The sequence below is a fragment of the Hyaena hyaena genome, unplaced genomic scaffold (genome assembly GCF_003009895.1).
Source record: "Hyaena hyaena isolate Hyena2069 unplaced genomic scaffold, ASM300989v1 scaffold_828, whole genome shotgun sequence".
Taxonomy (NCBI): domain Eukaryota; kingdom Metazoa; phylum Chordata; class Mammalia; order Carnivora; family Hyaenidae; genus Hyaena; species Hyaena hyaena.
Window position 1 is genome coordinate 507,920 of NW_024081462.1, and position 21,685 is coordinate 529,604.

The 21,685-nt window shown below is 34.4% G+C and overlaps 1 protein-coding gene across 4 annotated transcripts in view; it reads right to left on the reverse strand.

The window, feature by feature from the left end:
- Positions 1–21,685, reverse strand: part of BCLAF1 (BCL2 associated transcription factor 1) — a 30,165-nt gene that overhangs the window by 5,522 nt on the left and 2,958 nt on the right. For 2 of the 4 annotated variants that reach the window (XM_039219695.1, XM_039219696.1), the window contains exons 2-11: positions 17,711–17,815; positions 15,835–15,948; positions 14,167–15,078; positions 12,312–12,977; positions 11,988–12,157; positions 9,556–9,661; positions 8,399–8,483; positions 5,809–5,984; positions 4,513–4,693; positions 3,297–3,443 (exon numbers count right to left, since the gene is read on the reverse strand). In XM_039219695.1, the coding sequence (XP_039075626.1) occupies positions 3,297–3,443; positions 4,513–4,693; positions 5,809–5,984; positions 8,399–8,483; positions 9,556–9,661; positions 11,988–12,157; positions 12,312–12,977; positions 14,167–15,078; positions 15,835–15,938 (2,547 nt within the window). In that variant the 5' untranslated portion in view covers positions 15,939–15,948; positions 17,711–17,815. Of the gene's footprint in view, positions 1–3,296; positions 3,444–4,512; positions 4,694–5,512; positions 5,676–5,808; positions 5,985–8,398; positions 8,484–9,555; positions 9,662–11,987; positions 12,158–12,311; positions 12,978–14,166; positions 15,079–15,834; positions 15,949–17,710; positions 17,816–21,685 lie in introns of those variants that run through there. The other 2 variants (XR_005525943.1, XM_039219697.1) reach the window with 2 other exon arrangements.

A 21,685-nucleotide genomic window follows, 5' to 3' on the forward strand; every position in this document is an offset into this window, starting at 1 on the left:
TAATCTATGTACCCCAGTATTTTTCATCTGTAAAAGTGGAATAAAGGACTCCCCACGAAATGATTTTTTATAAGCATGAATTAAGTTTATACACCTAAAACAGGAACCTAGCACAGTAGATATGCTCAATAAATGCTGTTATTATTATTACTACAAAGTATTAATGTTTCATTAATATGGGCAAAAGTAGGGCGCCTGGGCAGCTCAGTCCATTAAGCATCTGACTCTTGATCTCGGCTCAGGTCCTGATCTCGCAGTTCCTGGGTCAAGCTCCCCACGTCAAGCTCTGTGCTGGCTGTGCTGAGCCTGCTTGGGTTGGTCTCACTCTCTGTCCCTCCCTGGCTTGCACGCACATGCACACACACACACTCTCTCGCTCTCAAGTAAACTTAAAAAAAAAAAAAAAAATATATATATATATATATATATATAGGCAAAATCTCCATGTCTGTCAATTATTCTTAGGGGAACATCTAAGTTTTCAACCTCATTTTTTATGAATATTTTTGTTTATTTTTTTTTAATATTTTTATTTATTTCTAGGAGAGAGAGAGAGACAGCATGAGCAGGGGAGGGTCAGAGAGAGAGGGAGACACAGACTCTGAAATAGGCTCCAGGCTCTGAGCTGGCGGTCAGCACAGAGCCCGACGCGGGGCTCGAACCCACGAACCGCGAGATCATGACCTAAGCGAAAGTCGGACGCTTAACCAACTAAGCCACCCAGGTGCCCCTTGTTTATATTTCTAGTCTCAAAGGTAGCTATCTACAAAATGTATTTGCAAAAGAAGCAAAATCTTTCATATTTAAAAATTCATGTAAAACCCAGAGCTGTCATTTCAACGGTTCAATGATTAAGAACCAAAATAATTAACTCTGGAAACATTTATAAGAAAAATATGTATTAACATATTAATTTAGGGGTGCCTGGGGGGCTCAGTCAGTTAAGCACCCGCCTCTTGATTTCAGCTCAAAATCAGGCCCCATGTTGGGCTCTGCACTAACAGCAAGGGATTCTCTATCTCTCCACCTTCCCTCCCCCCACAACGCGTATGCATGTGCTCTCTCACAAAATAAAATTTAAAAACAAAAAAAATTGTTACTTCCGGTGAACATTAGTGTGACAAATCAATACAGCCCAGAACAGCAACACATAAAATGTTACCTGCCACTTCTAAGTTCCTAAATTCTAAAAATAACATTCTTAATTAGTAAAACTACTACCTAAATGCCAAAGTAAAATGGTATGTCCCATTTCAAGATAAAAGCTACATCAGATTCTAAAAGAATGCCATAGAAAAATGAAGGTGTAGACTAAAGTCGGTATTTAAAAAACATCCAAAGTATTAATTACTATTTACTTGTTCACCTCTCATCCTGTCATTTCCTTCTTAATCTTTTGACCTGTAACAGTTGGTCTACGTCTCTGGCATTTTTTTTTTAAACAGTGTGGCATTTTTACCATCATTCACTCCTCACCCCACTTTTGACAAGGTGGCCTTTTAATCTCTTCTGAGTGATCTTAACAGCGCTTTAATTGTGTCCTGGAAGATGATAGCTCCTACATTTTTTTTCTCTATATCTACATTAACAACTTTCCATTGCACACCTGCACTTAATTTCTCCCAGGCACCTCAAGAACAGAACCTAATCTTCTCAAATGGATTGTTTCCCCTGTATTCCCTATCCTAGAGATCCTTTCATCTCACTCATACCCAACTACATTTAGGATCCCTGAGTAAATCCTCATAAATGTTACTTTAACTTTTCCATTACCTAGCCCCTTAGTTCAGACACTCAGTAACTCTCCAATCTGTCTGTACAACCATTACTTTTCTAAACTCTGGTTAAAATCCAAATTTATTTAGATACAGCCTCCCACAACTTGGTTTCTGCTTTTTCTTAATTTTACCAAACTTACACCAACCACATAGCCAGAGTTCTATCTCAGGATGTTTGATGCCTACAACCTGCAATACACCTGTCTATTTTTTAAGCTCAAGATTCAAGCCCAGTTCCTCTATGAAGGCTCTCCTAATCACCCTCTCCTTTGAAATAAGACTCCATTTCCTGCTTTGGGTGAATTCCACTACACATATGTTTAGAACGTTTGTTTCTAAATTTGTTCCACCCAAGAAATATGTCTTTGCATTCATGGTACCTAGTATAAAGAGCAGTCTGTAAATCTATAAATTCTTAAATCAAAAACGAATAAATCTTTTAAACTTTCCTATAACTGAATAAAGTGCTTTTTACTGTCCAGGCTGTCCACTCAAGCAATTCAAACAGTATAAATTTCCTCTTAGGGAAGCATGTGCTGAGCAAACAGTATGCATAATACAATTTTGAATGTTTTTCAGACTTTGGTCATTAAACTACTCAAGATTGAAACTAATGTCTGATTGCCCATTCTTCAAACAACATAGATCTACTTCATCATTTAGCTCTCTCCTCTCACTCCGCAGACAGGTCATGGGTATTCAGGTGTATTCAAGTATACCATAAAAAGCCAAATGAAAGACACAATTCTATAAATCTAGTACTATTTTACTCCTCGCTTCTGCAAAACAACTAATCTTCAGAACTAGTCTCTGAAACATCACTACTCTGAAAAGCTATGACAGAAATAAATACTTCTGGTAATAGTTCTGGTATTTTTCCAAGTGTCTATATAAATGCTGGATGGACCCTCTTCTCCCATGCCAAACTACAGAAAATCTCCATCATTACCTAGAAACTCTTTCAGGCCCCACCTCTTCTAGTTTCACCCCTTAGAAAACTTCAGAGGAAAAAGTTTCACAAAGAAGCATCAAATTAGTGTAGCTAGCAACTTTTCCACATGAAATTTTTCATCTTCATTTTATTCCAGTGGAAATACACAGCCTCCCTGAGATCCTTAATTACGTGTTCTGTGAAAGAATTCTTCTCTTTGCCTATTATTTAAACAAACAGCTGTGATGATGGAAGATAAATCTTAATGACAAGTTCTACAACTGTCATCGTCTTATAGACAGATGTGAAACTTACGTTAAGGTTCTTCTCTGAATGTGGCTATCAAAATCAGGTATAGTTTTAGTTTACCCTGATCAGTCTATACGTGGTATCGATCAAACATAAACAGGACTAAAGGGACCCACATTTTTGAAACTTCAAATCATCTGGGTAATGAATTTTTAAAAGGTTTCCTAAATTATGGCAAAAATTCCTCATAAGTAGTGGATACCTGTACTCAAATATATTCACCCAGTATGCTTTGAAAATTAATGCAAACCAAATAAACACAGATTTCTAACACCCACCAAGAAGTACTTCTTGCTCTTTGGGGTATATTCTGGATCCCATTCCTCTTCCTTCGGTCTCTTTTGAAAAGTAGTATTTGAGTTGTTTGGACCAGTATTTGTCCCAGCAAAAACTCCTCTGGCTCTTCCTCTGCCTCTAATTCGAAACTGATTAACATTAACAAAGCTGTTTAGTAATGCAATCAAAAGGTATTTAGTTACATGCAAACTCTAATTTTACTGCAGTAACAAAAAACAAATTCCCTAATTTCTTTCCTAAACCTCAATTTCATAGCCACTGAGGCCACAAAGGGTGGCCATTTTATACTATAGGCAAAAAAAAAAAAAAAAAAATCTGCCCACGGAAAGCTGAAAAGGTTAAGGAATGCAGTCAATTTAAGTACTGGCATACTGACTGCAAGTTCATGGCCTGAACTAGTATTTTTAAATAACCAAGTTGGTTCTTTCCTCTTTTACTACCCAAAAGAGTGCTCTAATTCTTTGAAAAATTAAAGGAGTCCCAAGTGTTCAACTATCACCTACTGCCATATAAGCAAAGCTCTTCTCTTTCCCAAATGATCTAATTAATGAACCCTACTAATAACTGACTGGATACTCATTCAAGGTAGGAATCTGAATATAGAAATTAAAGAGTCAAGAAGATGTACTACTGTGAAGTTGTTAATTAATTGTAACAAATTTATGCAAACATGGGGATAATGTGTATGCTATGTAGAATAAAAACAAAAGCTGTATGATTTCTATGATTAAACACATATAAACAAGGACTGGAAGGCAAAATAAAAATAGTTGTAATACAGAGGTTAGGGTTTTTTTAAAATGCTTTAAGATATCTTTTCAAAAACTAAGTGATTAAAGAACTGGATTTCAGTAACTTTACTTGACTCTTGGGTCTTCATGCACCATGTAGAGTTATTGATTCCAAAATTTGAAAAAGTGTCTAATTGACATATATATACATATAGTTTTTTAAAACTCAGAAACATTTTTTATTCTGTATACAAAGAAAGCATCATCCTGGCTCTAGCCCCTCCTCCCAACACCTAAACAGCATATCTTAATCAAGATATACAAATACCATTTCACTTTCCAAGACTAATTCTGACTGTAGAAGTAATGACTCACAACAATGTCTAAATCATGTACTTTACTCTCCTTATGTACAGTACTCTAAAGTAAAGCCCTACAAACAATCAAGGATAATTCTATTACTTACAAAGGTTCCTCGTGGTCGGCTTACTCCTCCAAAGCCTGAGTACTCTTTCAGTTCGTGGTGAGTTTTAAATTCTTCTTCTCTTTCCTTCTTACTCTCCTTTTCTTCTCGAGAACTGGGAGAAGAAGGTGATGCTGAAGATGATGAAGATCGAGAGTGATCTTGCTCTCTACTTTTATGTTTACTGCAAGATAAATAAAACAAAAAATATGTGCTATTTTAAAAAAGACAAAGACCCTGTTGAATCTTATAATAAAAGGGATATTTTTCAAGTAAAAAAAAACTATCCCCTATTAAAAATGATTACATAACTAAAATCATTGGGTGTTAAAACTTTGATACAGCCTGTTTCCATTCTCCTTCAATATTTGTTTTACATTAACTACTAAAAAACATGATATGGCCTGCCAGTTAAAAACTAACAGTCTGGAAACTTCAAGAATAGGTTCAGTTCTTCAGTTTTTTTAACTTTTTGTTGTTGTTATTTTAAGGAAAGAAAAAGAAGAGTAGGAAAAGTAAGAATGCTTTTAAGGCCAGGTTTCAAAATGACTGCAGTAGTACGTACACCCTGGGTGAGAACAGTTGGTATGGTTTGGGCCATTACTCCATTAGAGAAATAAAAGCATATGACATACAAATACCAGTCATAATTAAAAAACACGAGTAAAATCCACCATTTACCTAATAATGAATAGCAAGAAAACGATTATCTATGATACTTAGTATTCCTATTATTTATTTGACTCTACGATGATCAATTTTACATGGTTCTAACGCAACACCCGAAAAGGTCATACCTGCGGTAACTCTTACCACTGCTAACAGTATCCATGGAAACATTACTTTGAAAGATTAATACACATTGCTATTTCATAAAAACTAGTCCTTCCTCCCCCCCATCTCTCCCATGTTAAACCACTAGATATCAGTTTAAAATTCTTGTACTCTGGGTGTTATGAGTTGAAAAAGTGCGGAATCAAGCATAACGAACCAAAGTTCTTACACAAACTGTTTCTAGAAATGCACTGCATTGAAGTCCAACCTCCTGATGTAGCCTGGATAATAGGACACATTAATTTGTCATTTTTTTTTTCAGTGTTAGCTTGCTATTCCAAAGTTTTTGTCCTCATCCACCATAAGCCGTGTAAAAGACAAATACATTTTTGCTGTAAAACAAATAATTTTAATTGTTTAAATTTAAACATTCGATTACACAATCAAAATTGAAAGCAATTAAGCTGACAATTATTAAAGGCTAATTAGAAGCTAAAACCTAACTCAGACAGTTTTAACAATTACCTGTCATCTTTGTAAGATTTGTATTCCTTGTAATCTTTTGGAGTTTTTTCCTGCTTTCTTGATCCACTGGATTCCCTGGAGCCCTTGGAATCCCCCCGTTCTTTACTTCTTTCTTTTCTCCGACGATCAATGTCATGCCGAAGATCAGCAGAATCACACCTTAATTTTTTATCTCCCTATAAAAGACAAATGTAAAATACAGACTTCAGGAGAGAAAAAAATAAAAATGTAGATACACAGCCAAATTTTATGCCAGCTTTTAAAATGGCATTTATTATCAGAAAGAGTGGATCTTAACATACTACTTCCATACTTAGTTTTAGTTTTCGTTAAAAAAAAAAAAAGACACTTGGTTGTTTTGACTCAACATTTGTATACACAGTGCAATGGGACTATGAAACTAGGGAAGTTATGAAAAGCTAATTATCTTGAAAATATCATAGGTTTTTGTTCAAAGCAATCCATAATGAACTTTGTACAGTAGAATGAAATTTATTTTTCCACTCAGCACATCCTCTTTGTCATCACTCATCCTTTCCAAAGGGCTTTTTGTAAAAAATTGAACCATGACAGAAGTTATATTCTATCTATGATTGTGGTATAGTCATCTACCTATAAAGTTAAGGGATCCTACAGTAGTGGTTCTCATTATTGAAGCCTCATTTTATCATTAAGCTCTTCCCAACTAGGTTGACCAACCCAATAAAAACCGCTTCAAAAGGAAGAATTCTGTAATTTCCATAACATGCAAGTGGAATATGATTAATAAAACCAAATAAGGTTGAATAAGGGTAGAAACAAAGCCAGAAAGATATTATTCCCAATCCTGTACTCAGTATCTTGGGCCATATACTGCCCTTTCTCAATTCAGGTATTGCAACGGACATTAGTTTAACTGGGTCACAATTCACCTCCTTCTTGTTCCATTGCTTTTTCAAATACTATATAATTTAGGAAGATGGAAAGAGGCATCTAGGAATGAAGAAAAATTATACATCAGTAAGATGCTAAGCAATGTGGACATCCTTCCTAGTATTCAACAATAAGAAGTACTTACTCTGGGAAATCTAGCTATAAGATTCATAACCATTCATAAAACTGAAAGTATAAATAAATCTCCAAATGATATCAACTACTCACCTATTTGCTCCCTGGGTAATAAAAAATAAAAATTAAAAAAAAAAAAAAAAAAAAAAAGACAAAGAAAGACTAATCAAGAGCAAAACCTTCCTTATTCACTGAGGTATTACCGAGCCCACAAGTTAACAATTTAAGTAAAACTACTCTGTAAACTCCAAGACTATATATACATCAAATAACATATTAATTATTCATTCAGATCAGAAGAAGGATAAAAAGCAATGTCATATCCTATCTGTAAGTAATCACTATTTTCTCTCCTCCAGATGAAAATGTGGTCCTAGTAATGAGGAAAGAAACAAGATACTCACTCTGTCAGACAAAGATACACTAGGTTGGCAAAAATAAAATTAACCAACACTGAACCCAAGATATTGAAAGGAAAAGCCAAGATTAGTATTCACTTCTCAGAATCTGTTTTTCCAAGACCAGTATGCCCCAAAGAAACCACTTTCTTTTAAGCTCTAAAGTTTTTATCTAGTAAGTTAACAGCATGCTGTATTAAAATGTTTGTAAAATACAAGCATTAATAACAGCTTCTAGTAGTAAAAGTGCCAGTGTTTTCATAATAGCTCAACTATTCAACTCTACAAAACATATGTAGTCTCATTTTTCCGATTAGAACACCAACGTCCAAGAGATTAATTATTTTCCAAGTATCATACAGATAATACTTGGTTACAGCCAAAATTGAAACCATGCAGCGTTTCCAAGTTCCCTGACTTTTTCGTTACAACAGACAGTTGCTCCCTTTTTACCTGTCCCCACATTCCTACTAGACCCATATGGCTTGTTATACAGACAAGTCTACCTAGAAAACGTCAGCTTCAAATCATCAAAATGTATCAGAGACCCCATAACGAACACATTCCATTCTCACAAACCTCCCTCCCCCACCATTCACAGGCTCTTTTCCCACATTTAAAAGCATACTTCTCCCCAAACCACAAAATTTCAATCCTGACAGTTTTTGTACCAACTGTTCATTTGTAAATTGGTTCTCAGAATGCTTATTTCGTAGTCCAGATCAAAAATGCCCAGTAGCATAAGGATTACTTCTTTCACTGTGAAAAACCTAGACATATTAATTTAGGCATATATAAATCAACCAATATTTACTCTGGCTCATCCAGTTCACCTCAAAACTTTATACAGAAACCTTAATATAATTCCTATCTTCGCTTCTATAATTTTTCTTTGTCTACCCCTTGATTCTTTACCTTTTACTTAGAACTTTCTTACTTTCATTAGCATTTTTAAAAAATGGTTTAACTAAGGTACACAGCTTAATTTCTTTTAGGAAGGAGCACTATATACACTACCTTAAGTTCATATAGTCTTACAGGTTAAAAATAGAGAACCTCTGCAAACTTTGTCTACACAAACTACTTAGCACATTATCATTAACTAAGCTCAACTTAACAGTAAAAAGAAGTCCTTCAAAACATACCTTCTGATTTTCTTCTTTAAAAACTCTCTCTTCTCCTGCTAAGCGAGTATGCTTCCTCAGGGCACTTGGAGAGATGTCAATTCTCCTTAATGTAAAATAAAATCTATTTGTAGTCACAGTAACTTTATGGTTCCAAAAATTCTTCAAAACTGTACATTTTTATAATGTCTAGTTACTTCTCTCCCAATCAACTTTGGCACAGTAAGATTGTTAATCTAACTCCTAATAGACAATTAAGAAGACTATATCCATTAAAAGTGTATTAAAATGCTTCAGATATTTTTATATAAAGAAGTTAAACTTTTTAAAAATTTATCTTAATCATTAAAAAACATGTTTTGATTGAATTGAATGTTATTATCTTAAATGTCAACCATCATACAATTAAATACTTCCATATCTTCAATACACACATGAATATGGTTATTTGTTCTTAAATATCTCCAATGACTTTACATACTCAGTGGATCTTTTTGAGTGTTACCCCTGCCTTTCCTTACCTTTGAAAAGCTAGTGTCGAGTGCAACTTCTCAGCTCTTCCTCAGCAGTCACCACCAACACCCTACCTACTATTTACTAAGAACTAAGATACTTTATGACCAATACTAACTGTCACCACCACCCTGCAAAAGAGGAACTGTTGTCCTTATACGGTTGATGGAAAAAACTAATGTTCAGAGATTAAATACCTTGGTTTTTACCACAATGCAATAAAGTGAGAGAACCAGGATTTGAACACAACTGCTGGACTTTTAACATTCATTGCTTTTCACACACACACACACACACACACACACACACACAAAACAGTTCTACCTCTCAACAAGCATTTTTGTTTTACAAACTTACTGGAAGTAAATTAAATAAAGGCAGCCAACTCCCTCCGAAAAAACGAATGTGTTCTGGGGAGTGAGTCATATTTTAAGTTCTAAGAACGTGTTTAAACAAAATAAAAACTAAAAAGAAACAGTAACTTATAAACTTTTCAAGGCTGGAAATATACTTATTCAAGGTATTAATAAAATAAAACCAAAGTTCATCTTGTATCATGATGATAATAGCATAGCTCCAATATGATCAGTATCTTCCCAAAGAAAATAAGTGGTGTCTTCGTATCAAAACAGTATTTTTATATGTCCATTCAACAGTGCACATACCTGTGTATCTCAGGACTCTTTTGCCTGGTACTATGTTCTTCAGTGGCTTTCTGATACGAAGTGAACCTCTCGTTTAGGGTCACTGCAGCTGATTTGAAGTATTGCTCTGTTGATTTAGGAGAAATACTGCCCAATTAGTTATCTTTACTTCAAGAGAGATTTTCATTTGTGACAGAAGGGCATGTAGCAGGTGAAAAGAAAATAAAAATGCTCAAGAAACCTAGCAGAAGAGAATCAAGTGTTATAAAGAGCTCCTACACTGTTCCTTTTAACTTCTTCTACCTCAACAAGTTAAGTGACACAAAGCTCCTCAGAGGGCCCTGTCAATACTGCATAAATTCCAAAAACAATAAAAAGATTTAATTGAGAATTTCTAACTTGATTTCAATAATGCAATACTTCCTCAAACAGAACAAAAGGAATAATATGTGAATGTCCTTATACCTTGCCAGAACCAGGAGAGTTACTTCAATAATCATTTGCAGATAACAAAAAATACTGAAATAACTACACATTTGGTTTTAGTAAACTAATACAATTATTTCATCAACAACTATGCTGACAACAAAAATTGGATTTAAGAAAAGACTGAATACTACCATTTCAATTGGAAAAGTATTTTTCAAATCAATTAACACTAATTACTCCAAAAATCTGGCCTCTTGGCAAACCTGACAGCACATTCTCTATTATTCTCTTGTCCTTCTTTTCAATTTTAAAATTAGTACTATCAAAACTAGCTTTTAAACCATTCAAGATACGCTGTAAATGTAAAATAGAAAGACGTATAAAGTCATGAAATGTTACATTACGAAGCAAGCTATCTGCTTAACAGGTCAACATACATCTGTGTCAACTTACCGCCCAATATCCAGCACATGTCTCATAACCAATCATTAAAACTTGAAACGGCCACTACAAGGTAGTGCCTCAATCATAATTCCATGAAACCCAGGAATTTGAGCTAGCAACTCAGTTTTTATGCCATTTTTGCCAGGAAGACAGAAGATTCAACTTTGCCTGTATCTTTCAACAGCTATTTTACTTTGAAACATGGATTTTGCCATTTCAAAACATATTCCAGGACCTAGTTACAATGAAAAAGAAAACATCACTGGGCATTTTCAGCTCTAAATTAAGAAAGAGCTGTTCAGATCGGTTGCACAATACCAATAATGAAACATAACTACAGTTCTTTAAAAAAAAAAAAAGAAAAAGAAAAAAAGAAAAAGAAAATGAAAAAGAAAAAATTTTATCAAAACCTGATCTCAAAATTCAGCAATAAACTGTAAAATGTGGAGACAGGTCAAAAAAAGGTAAAAAAGAAAAAAATGTTAATGTTTCATATTTTATGTACCACAATAATATGGTCACAAACTGGTTCACAAGCCTAGTTATAGCCAAATAACAAAACTTTTTTGTTACCATGTTTAAATAATTACAGTCAAAAAGAAATGAACTATTCACTGTTTTGAAACATCAACTGCATAAAGAATTTGCTAATAACAAGTTTCAGCTATTACAAGAAGTTGTTCTCATAAAAAGACAAATTTTTTTTTTAAATGGCTTTTAAGACCAACAACCATGAAGCTTCCTGGGTAGAACCTATTTCATAGTAAGCTGCTTTTTAAACATAAAAAGAAAATAACAAAAACAAAACAACCTAATTGCCCAAAAAGTCATGACCTAAAATTATTAGTAACTTTGAAACTAGAATTACATACTGGTAAAAATTGAGCATGATTACTTTAGCTGTAATGAACATGCTTAGCATCTTGAGGACTTCAAGAAAGGTCATTACCATCTACTATTCATGTAATCACTACTCATCTAACATATTTTTAAATCACTTGAACGTTTTTCCCCTTTAAAACTTCCAATAAATTTCTTTTCCCGGTTTACTTGTCATTTAAAAAAGCTAAGTACTACAACAAATTAAGTAACACAAAAATACAGATAGAAAATCAATACTGCTTTTCCACTGGTTTTGGGTTTCTTTAAAAGTTGAAAAGATACTCTTAGTAATACTCAGTCACCATATGGCCTTGCTTTATTTTAAATCTATGCAAGAGTATATTGTTAAATCATATATGCATGCAATGATCATCTGTAAACATTCTGCCTTTTCAATTTAAGTATAGTATAATGACACATTTCAAAAGATTTTGCATTAAATACATTTGCATCAGTTTTGTCACAATACAGATTTTTAGAGTGTGTTTTAACTCTACTTAGTGTTTCAATCACTTTGTATTAAATATCTCTATGGGTTTGAATGCTAGCAAGACTGATAGCTCTTTTATGAAACTATTTTTCCAAATTTCTCATGGTGTCTATATATTACTTGCTAGCCCTAGAGTACATTAATTATTAAAAGCCTCGTTGTTCACTTTAATTTGCAAGAAATACTTAATTCACAATGCTAAACATACCTTTAACATGATGAACCAAGGACACAATGTGTTGAATAAATGACTCTGAAGTGCTTTTGCTGGCCTGTGGCAACTTAATGTGGTCAAAGATGGATCGGAATTCTTGTTCTTTCTTGACAGAATGGACAAGTGTACTAGCAAGTAGCCTGTCTTTAGTCAAGGAAGCAGGTCTGGAGCATATCGGTAACAAACACACACATAACAAACAAAATATACCATTGGTTTGAATACGAAAATGGGAGTATGTTCAGAAAATAAGATAATTTAACTAGAATATTAAGTAAGCAACCACAGGTTACTTTCTGGTTATCAATGTGGAATTACCTGTTAGAATCATCAAGTGGAACAGGTGCCATTTTGAGTTTGACTTCAGGTCGATGAGAATCACTGGCTATCATTTTGATCCTAAGTGGGCTTTCCTCTCTGAAGGTAGACTTTTCTCGTGCATCCAGATTCTTGTGTAGAGGGGGACTGTAATCAAAGAGGTCTTTGAGCTTTTCAGACTTTACCTGCTCAGGTGACTGAGTGTCTTTCTTTACTGTTATTCTCTCAGAATTTTTGTCGTCTTCCTTGTGCTTATCTTTCGCAGTGCTAGGCCTTTCTACTACGTAGCCAGTCTCTTTAAGTTTATAGTTTTTTTCTTCTCTAAATCCATCACTTTCTCTATTGCCTTTCAGTGAAACTTTGGACTTGTACTTGGGTCCTTCCTCCTCAGTATTCCGGTGAGATGTAGTAGCAAAATTTTTACCCTGATCTGCAAGGACTGACTTCCTGAACTGTCTATAGTCCTCTGTCTCCTCTGTGTCATCCCCTTCAGAATCATTAAACTTTTGTTTTCCAGACTCTTTATCACTAAAGTAATCTAGAGCTTCCTGATCTTCCCATTCTCCCTCTGCCCTCCCTTTCTCTGATCCTTTCTCCTTTGGAGCCTCTTTATCCCTGGTATTACCCCTATCAAGCAGGAATACTCTAGACTCTTCATCTGTGAACCTGTGAATAAGCAGAGAAGAGGATGGTAACTCTGGATTGCATTCACTGTGGATAACTTGCATACTTCTATGTGTTGCCCAACACCACGGGATCAGTAATAAGAGGGAAAAAAACCCCACCGAGAAGTGTTTTCATAATTCTACTCTTAAAAAACATTAAAAGCAGCCATACAGCACTTACATACTAAGATTTAAATATACATTAGACCTTCTGAAGTTTAAAAAGTAAAGCCATTCTCAACCTGTTCTAGTCACAGTCCACAATTCTGCATGAACAAATCCAATTCCAGAATTTCTATAACATGCAACACAGTTTAATTTTTGAGTCTAAGAGCCACTTTTAAACAATGTACTTATCTATCAGAACTCTATATATAATCATATTCAAATTTCAGACTATTACACTTATCTACTAAAAGAAATGAATTCACAAAAGCAAACTTAGTTAATATTACTTAATACTCTAAGTGAATCACAAAATATTTCACATCTACTATGCTGCAGAAAATGATTTCTGGCAATGCTAAGTAGAAAGAGTATTAGTTCAGTAAGAAATTTTATTCTAGGCTATACAGCAATATGCCATAAATAGCATGCCTGTTCTATTTTCTCATTCAAACTACATTATCTCACTCAAACTACATTAGCAACCAATTTTCACCGAGTTTTTTAGCAACTCTTCAGCAATGCTTGAAATCATAGTTTAAACAAAGTATATTTCAAAGGTTACTAGAGCAAGAAATAATTAGCTTTTCTACAGATAGATTAAGAATTGGCAGTTACATGTAGAATACCACAAAAGTAAGAGCATGTACTATAACTATATTATTTACATAGGTCACATTATAATGGTGAAAACAAAATAAGCTTTCAATGCTCTAACACAAAATTAAGTTTTTACAACATGTTAACCATTAGTTACGCTTTATGCTACCTCATTTCTTGTTTACATTAATTCTAGCCTGACTGAAAATGGATTAAAATTGAAAAGAAATTTAAATTGGCTTCTATTAAAACACTAATATCCAAAATTAATCAGATATAGTAAAAACCACTTGGAATTATAAAGAAGTCAGGAGTAAAAACAGCTAAATACACATCACAGTGTAATTTTAAGTCTCATATACCCAAACAAAATCCAAAAAACACAACTATTAATATTACAATCTAAAGACTTTAGTAATGCTTACCTTTTTAAGAATTTTCCTGTCTTTGCAGTTTCCTGATCTCCACCATCAGGATAAAATGAAGAACGTCCCCTAGCCTCATCTCTTGGAGCATTCTGTGGTGTGATTGTCTTTGCAGGGCTTCTTCTTGAAGGGATATGATGAATTGGACTATTCTGAGAAGGACTATACCGACTAGATCCGTTTCCAACAGAACCAGACCCAGACCTTTCAGGACTATGCTGAATGGAATGTGAATGCTGAGAAGGGGTGTTTTTTGCAGAGTGGACTGTACTGAGCATGGGGGCATCAGAGCAAGATGAACTCTGACTAGGTGGTGTAGCGATTGGTGAGGGACTATGAGGAGATCTGGGACTATTATCATAAGCTGAAAGGCCAGGCCAAATATCACCAGATGTGGCTGATGATTTGTTAAACTCATCAATAGATTCAGATGGATCATGTTCAAATGTATCTTTCGGTTCCTCCTGTGATTTACTTTTCAAAGGACTCTCTTCTTGGGGCTCCCCTTCAGCTTTTTTGGTTTGTTTTTCCTGAGACCCTCGTCTTTTAGAGACAGGAGATTTGCTATATGGGGATGAAGACCGAGAAGATGATGATCTTGGAGACCTAGAAGATCTATATGACCGGCGAGATCTGCTTCGGGATCTTTGAGAAGAAACGGATCTTCTTTTTGGACTTCTGGAACGTGAACGACCTCGTCTAGGACTCCTAGAGTGTCTTCTATTCCAGACAGGTCTATAACCACCTCGATGGTATCTACCTCCTCCTCCTTGATAATACCCTCTGCCCCTTCCTCTGTACCCATAAGGCCGTCTCATTCCTCTATTATTTCTGTAATCTCGACGATAATCTCTAGAATAAATACGATCTCTACTACGAGATCTTGAATATGTCCTGGAACGAGACCTAGAACTAAAAATGAAATAAATATCAATGCAAGAAAAACAAACTATTCCATTCTACTGTTCTAAATACTTCTGGTTGAATATAATACGTAAATAGTCCAAACCAAAAATGTACATTAAAAAAAAATCACAACTCTCATTTATACAAAAGTAAAGTTCACTGTTTTCAATGAACAAAGTCTCACTTCTAAGGTAAATACTGAGAGAATAAAGTAAAGGCCTTAGGAAGGAAGGCATGAAAAATGGGAAAAAATGGATATACCTAACAACAAGACATACTAACAAATTACAGAAAAGTTATTCAGGTACTTAAAGTAATAGAGTAAAAGAGTATTTAATGGCATGGAAGAATATGCATCAATAAAATACTACTAGCCAAATGCATACACAATATTGAGACAGAGTCAGAAATAATGAGAAACTATGAAATAATATGCAACGATGATTTACTGTCAGATAGCTCTCTCATTATTCAATTTACTTCAATGTAAATTCAAAGAAATCCACCATACATGCACAGTATAAGAATCTGAGATCTGAAGTCAGACTAACCGAAATCAAACCTAAGCCCTGCCATTTACTAGCTTGCAACCTGAACAATTCTCAATTTCCCCAACTCTAGAAGGTAAATGGATTAATTTCACAGGGTTCTTTGAGAATATATTAATAACTTTAATATTGTGTTTAAATATAGCAAGCACTCCATGAATATTAGCTAATATTGACTATCATTATTAAAAGAATTAAAAACACAGGAATTCACCTGTATCTCTTCTTTCTAGAATGTGATCTTGATCTTGATCGAGAACTAGACTGTGATCTAGACTTTGATCTTGAAGAATGTGATCTAGAATTGGAGCGACCCATTTCTTTTCTCCTAGTCAATGAGAGAGCAAAAAAGTAAAAAACCACCATTCAACTGAAGAAGTTTCACATCATTTAACTTATTTTCAAAGACAAATTGAATTTTACAAGGCATAAGTTTCTCTAAGGATCTTACTCATCATTTCAAATGAATACTGAACCAATTATCCCTGACTAAAACTATACCTTCAACTAGATGACAGGTACTATATATTGTAGACACAACAGAAGATTTCTAGACTGCCCCACCTACGTGCCTCAATTCATAAAGGAAGCAGCTGCAGAAGACAGAAAGCAGTATCAGATTGCAGCCTGAAAGCATGTTAGAGGTTATTCCATGACCAATACAAATGCCTACCTCTCCTGTAAAAAAGATAAATATTTAGAGTATTATAGATAGGGAACCTGAAACAAAGAAAACACAAGTGGCATAATACTAAAAAAAAAGCAAAAAACAAAAAACAAAAAAACCCCCAAACCTAGCAGACTTCATCCTAAGTGCTTTATGGCCTTAAAATGGGACTAAATTAACCACTCCATGTATACAATACTGCATGACTACATAATATAAATGGATTTATGTGACTTTCTGGTAAGTCAATGGACTTGAAAGATTGCTGCAAAAAAAAGATATTGGAACTACAAGAAACAGAGGAAGCTGGGCACCGGTATTCTAACTTTTCTAAAAAATACTTAGTATCTAATGCAATAATCAGACCTCAATGGGTACAGAAACAGGACTAAACGATTTAGAAAATCTACTCTCACAAAAATTAAACATATATGTACCTCCCAATTTATATGTGCCTCCCAAGTTTATTTATGCTATAACTATTTCCAAATTTCAACTAACGTATTACCAAAATAATTGTTTCCATAAACACTGACTCACTAAACTTCTAACAGCCTCCAATTCTCTTACAACCAAATATTTTTGAAGGCATTTACTTACCTACCTAGGCTTTGCTCAGTATTATGACACAGTATTTAAAAGTACTAATGCTGAGTTGAAATAAAGAAGAAACAACCACGTCTGCATATAGTTCATCAAAACAAAATGACAGGGCACCTAGGTGGCTCAGTCTGTTAAGTCATGATCTCACAGTTTAGGAGTTCAAGCACCGTGTGGGGTTCACTGCTGGCAGTACAGAGCCCACTTTAGATCTTCCTCTGTTCTTCTCTCTCTGCCTCCCAACCCCCCACTGACTCTCATGTGCTCTCAAAAATAAACATTAAAAAAAAAAAAGACAAATACAGGGTTTCAGATAAATATCTCAAAATAAAACATAACTGTCCTCAAATAGACAAACATCAATGTATCTTCTCATAAATAAGACATATCAAAAACAGTACCTTCCTCAGAGTTGTACTGAGTACTAAATGAATTGATACAGGTAATACAATCAACTTTAATTAACTTAATACCACTGAGAAAGTGTTAAAAAGTTATAGAATTCCTCTCACATGCATAAAGGAAGAAGAGTTATTTTTGTTTTATTTTTAAACAGCTTTGTGTTCCTAATCTTTAAGTTGACGTGTTCATAAAAGTGGAAGCAGACACACTACACAGAGGCAGAAGATAAAGGGGATCTTTCTCTTGGCTTTTAAAATCTGGCTTAGTTCATACAAGCCCCCAACAACAAAAGAACAACAACAAAAAAAAATCACAAAAGCTTCAGACTACATCACTTTTAATCACTCAAGATAAAATTATGAATTAGGTAGTCACATTTTCTCAAATTAATACTGCAAACTGAAAAACAAAAGCTATTTACCTTAGGTTTTATGCAGGATTAAGCAGTCAAGTGAAGTCTTCAAGATGTTGTTAAAATTCTTCTTGGAGAAAGTGTTCTGAGAAATTAAACTCTGAATTCAAATTCCTAGCAAAGATTAAAAAAAACACACAAAGTTTGATTTATGGCAAATTAAATACCACTGTTCACAACAATGAATCATATTAGGCACTGAAATAAACTCTCAATAAAGGCACTAATGATTTTAGGGAAAGTGAAACTGATTTAGGAAATAAACCTTTAACCATAAAAACTTAAGAATTTTTTTTTGCTTTAATCAGAATGCAGAAGTGCACCATGAAACTGACAGCACTTTTACTGTTTAATTTAAATACCTGAATTCTAATTACAATTTGGGCTTTAGAAAACAGAAGCTATGCTGCTATCCTATCAGAAAATGTCAAAGTGGCTAATGTAATGACAAATACGGTATTCTTGGAATAGCAAAACATGTCACCTATTGGTTGTTAGTATTCATAATGCTAATTATAACTTACCTAAAATATGAGTTTACTTTTAATGTTTTGCTACTTATCTTAATTTTTATTCTCTTTTGGCTACTTCCTTTCTACAATTTAGTTTCACCTGAAACTGGTTTCTAAAATTCATATGAACAGCTACCACAGTAATCCTAGTTCTGTACCTAAAAGCATTTTAATACATGTACAGACATTTCAATAAAAGAACAGCATGTAAATGAAACAAATACCTATCTAATGAAAGCCAATACTCTTCCTAAACTAATTTACTATTACTACACAAATAAATTTAAGTTTTGCACAAAATATTAAGCAGTTATCAATACTGAAAAGGTTAGCCGTGTAAATAACATTCAGTGATTACCAATTATGTGCACAGGACACTCTCAAAAAAAAAAAAAAACAAAAAAACACGAGAGAAGCAGAAACTAAAGAATACAAGATTAATACATGTCAAAAATCAAGAAATTCATAAACCACTTTTAATGAAAAAATACACATAAAATATGAAAATCTGTGAATCTTACCAAAGATCCAATAAAAAATGCAATGAAAGTAAAAATACAAAGGAAAAATAAGATTAAACTGGTCAGTCAACAATGTTGTCCCCCAGGGTGCTTCGGTGGCTCAGCTGGTTAAGCATCTGACTCTTGGTTTTAAGTCATGACCTCAAGGTCGGTGGGGGTTTGTGGGTTTGAGCCCTGCGTCAGGCTATGCAGGGCCACTGCAAAGCCTGCATGGTATTCTCTCTCTCCCCCTTCTCTGCTACTCCCTCTCTCTCTCTCATAATAAATAAACTTAAAAAAAAATAATAAATAAGAGGGGCACCTGGGTGGCTCAGTCGGTTAAGCATCCGACTTCGGCTCAGGTCAAGATCTCGCGGTGCATGGGTTTGAGCCCCGAATTGGGCTCTGTGCTGACAGCTAGCTCAGAGCCTAGACTCTGTTTCGAATTCTGTGTCTAGGTCTCTCTCTGACCCTACCTGCTCACACTCTCTCTCTCTCTCTCAGAAGTAAATAAAAAAACAAAACAAAACAAAAAAAGAATATTGTCCCCTAAATACCCATTCCCCTACACCTGTGTAAATTAAGAGATTTTTTTTTTGAGGTTCAATCTAGAAAATAGGAACTTAGCAAATAAGGGAAACAAGTAAAATAAAATATAATAAAAACAAAAGGTCATAGATACAAAAACAAAAGGATTTCTAAAGTGCATGCATGTTTAGTTTTAAAATTATCAAATCTCCCAAGGGGGCAGAGAAAAACTCTAACCTTCTAAACTAATGTATGAAATGTCACTCTGGACCTAGAAGTTCAACACTACTGATTCACTACTGGAAGTGATACAAAGCTCATTTTAGTTATCACTTTCCCTAAACATTTCTAAAAGGCTAATTTTAATTTGTGCATATCTGAAGAAAAAGTCAACTACCAAACTCCTTTATTTCAAGTCATGATTTTTTTTTAAATTCTGAGAAAATATACACTAGAAATAACACAGAGGAGGGGCTGAAGGCTGTTTTACCAGTAGATACATATTCTTGCTCACAATCTATAAATATATTCAAGAACCCATACCAAGAACTCAAAGATCATATGTAAAGCATGACACACAATATATTTAATACTATTTATATATAATATTTGATAAAATATATTTAGTATTTAATAACAGTACTTAATATACTCAGAACAAAGACTATAATCAGCTCAACTAATTCTTTTTCAATGAAACTCTTATGTACAAAGCACTATGTTAGGTTTTACGGGAAACATGACTATGGCAGAGGTGCCTGCTCCCCCAAAACTAATCACAGCAAAAAACATCTAAGTACCAACCATGTGTTAAGAATTATGCTAGGTTACCTTAAATAAAATCATTAAAATCATCTTACTTAATGTTCATAATCTCATAAGCCCATCTCTCAAATTAAGAGAATTCTAAACTTTCTGAATCCATATGAATTTACAAAGTGCCTATTATATGCCAGGTACTTTTATTCCAGCACTGGAAATACTGTACTTTAAGTGAAACAAGTTTCCTAGTCTCTTGGAGCTTATGTTCAAGGGAGAGAGAGGAAAAAAACCCCACAAGATGATATATTAAAAGGTGGAGGGGACAACTACAAAGATGGGTTCTTGGGCCCTAACATTAAGGCTAAAATACAAGGGACATTTCAAGGTTCCAGAAAAAGAATAGATTCTAAGCAGAAGACACAAAGTTGGCAAATTCAGGACAGAAAGAACACTAAATTGAGGCACTGTGAGAGGAAAAGGTGTGAGAAAAAATGGAAAAGGGAGGAAAGGACCAGATCAAACTGCATCTAGTAAGAAAGTCAGAGTAAAAATCTAACTACACTGAGAAGGCTCTGCAGTAAGTCACAGCATCAGATTCATTTTAAGATGGTTGCTGTGGAGAGATCAAGGAGATAAATTAGAAGGCTGAAATTCTATATAACTGGTTACCTGGAAAAGGCAGTAGCAATAAAGTTAGAAAAAAGAGGTAAGTCCAGAATCTGGTATGGAAGTGCAGTCAACAGTACCTGTTCATAGGTGTGGAGCAAAAAGAAAAATCAACTGCACTCCTAAATCCTCACTTTTGGGCTCAAGCATCTGGGTGATTTGCAAGTTTGGGAGAGAAAACAAGAGATTAGTTTGCCAATTTAGGATGCCTGTGGTCACAGAGTGTAAATGGTTAATCCAAAATTTAACCCAGACCTCCTGATTCCAATTCCTATGCTCTCTCCAATATCCTGACAGGTGTTTGACACGGCCATAACCTATATATAGAATTCAAAATGCCAAATCAATCTTCCCTTTATTACAACCAAGATCACTTACTAACATCATAAAAAGATGTAAAAAGAGATAAGGATTAAATTGCTTTATGCATTTTTCCAACTGATTTACCAGTGAGGAATGTAAGAGAGTAAGTCAGGCTTTATGTTTAAAGTTCTTAAATACCTTAACAAAGTCTATACTGCATGCAATAATTCATTATGATCAGCTAGAACACAAACTGAAGCCCCCCCACCCCCCAAATGGATTCTTTAGATTACCCAATCAAGCATATTTGAGCCAAGTCTGCATTTTAGCAGATTCTGGGAGTTTGGCTTCCAGATTGTGATACAAATTATTGCTACTTACATCTTTAATAACCCTAAAAATAATATCCTAAAGTTATTATTCCAAAAGACTAGGTTCAAAATTCTGACTTAACCAGTAACTAGATGCCCAACACTGGACAAGTTACCTCAACCTCCTTCAACTTCCACGGGTATAAAATAAGGCTAATTATGGTACTAACTCGAAGGTTTAATGTTATGTGAACTGAATAAATGTAAACCGCTTGACCTCTGGCACACTATGCACTCTTTTAAATGGTTGCTATCGTTATTGTTAAACCTGGTTTGTAACAGCTTTTCTTACAGTTTATCCACTAATTTTAATTCAAATGATTCTTGTAAGAATATTTTTGA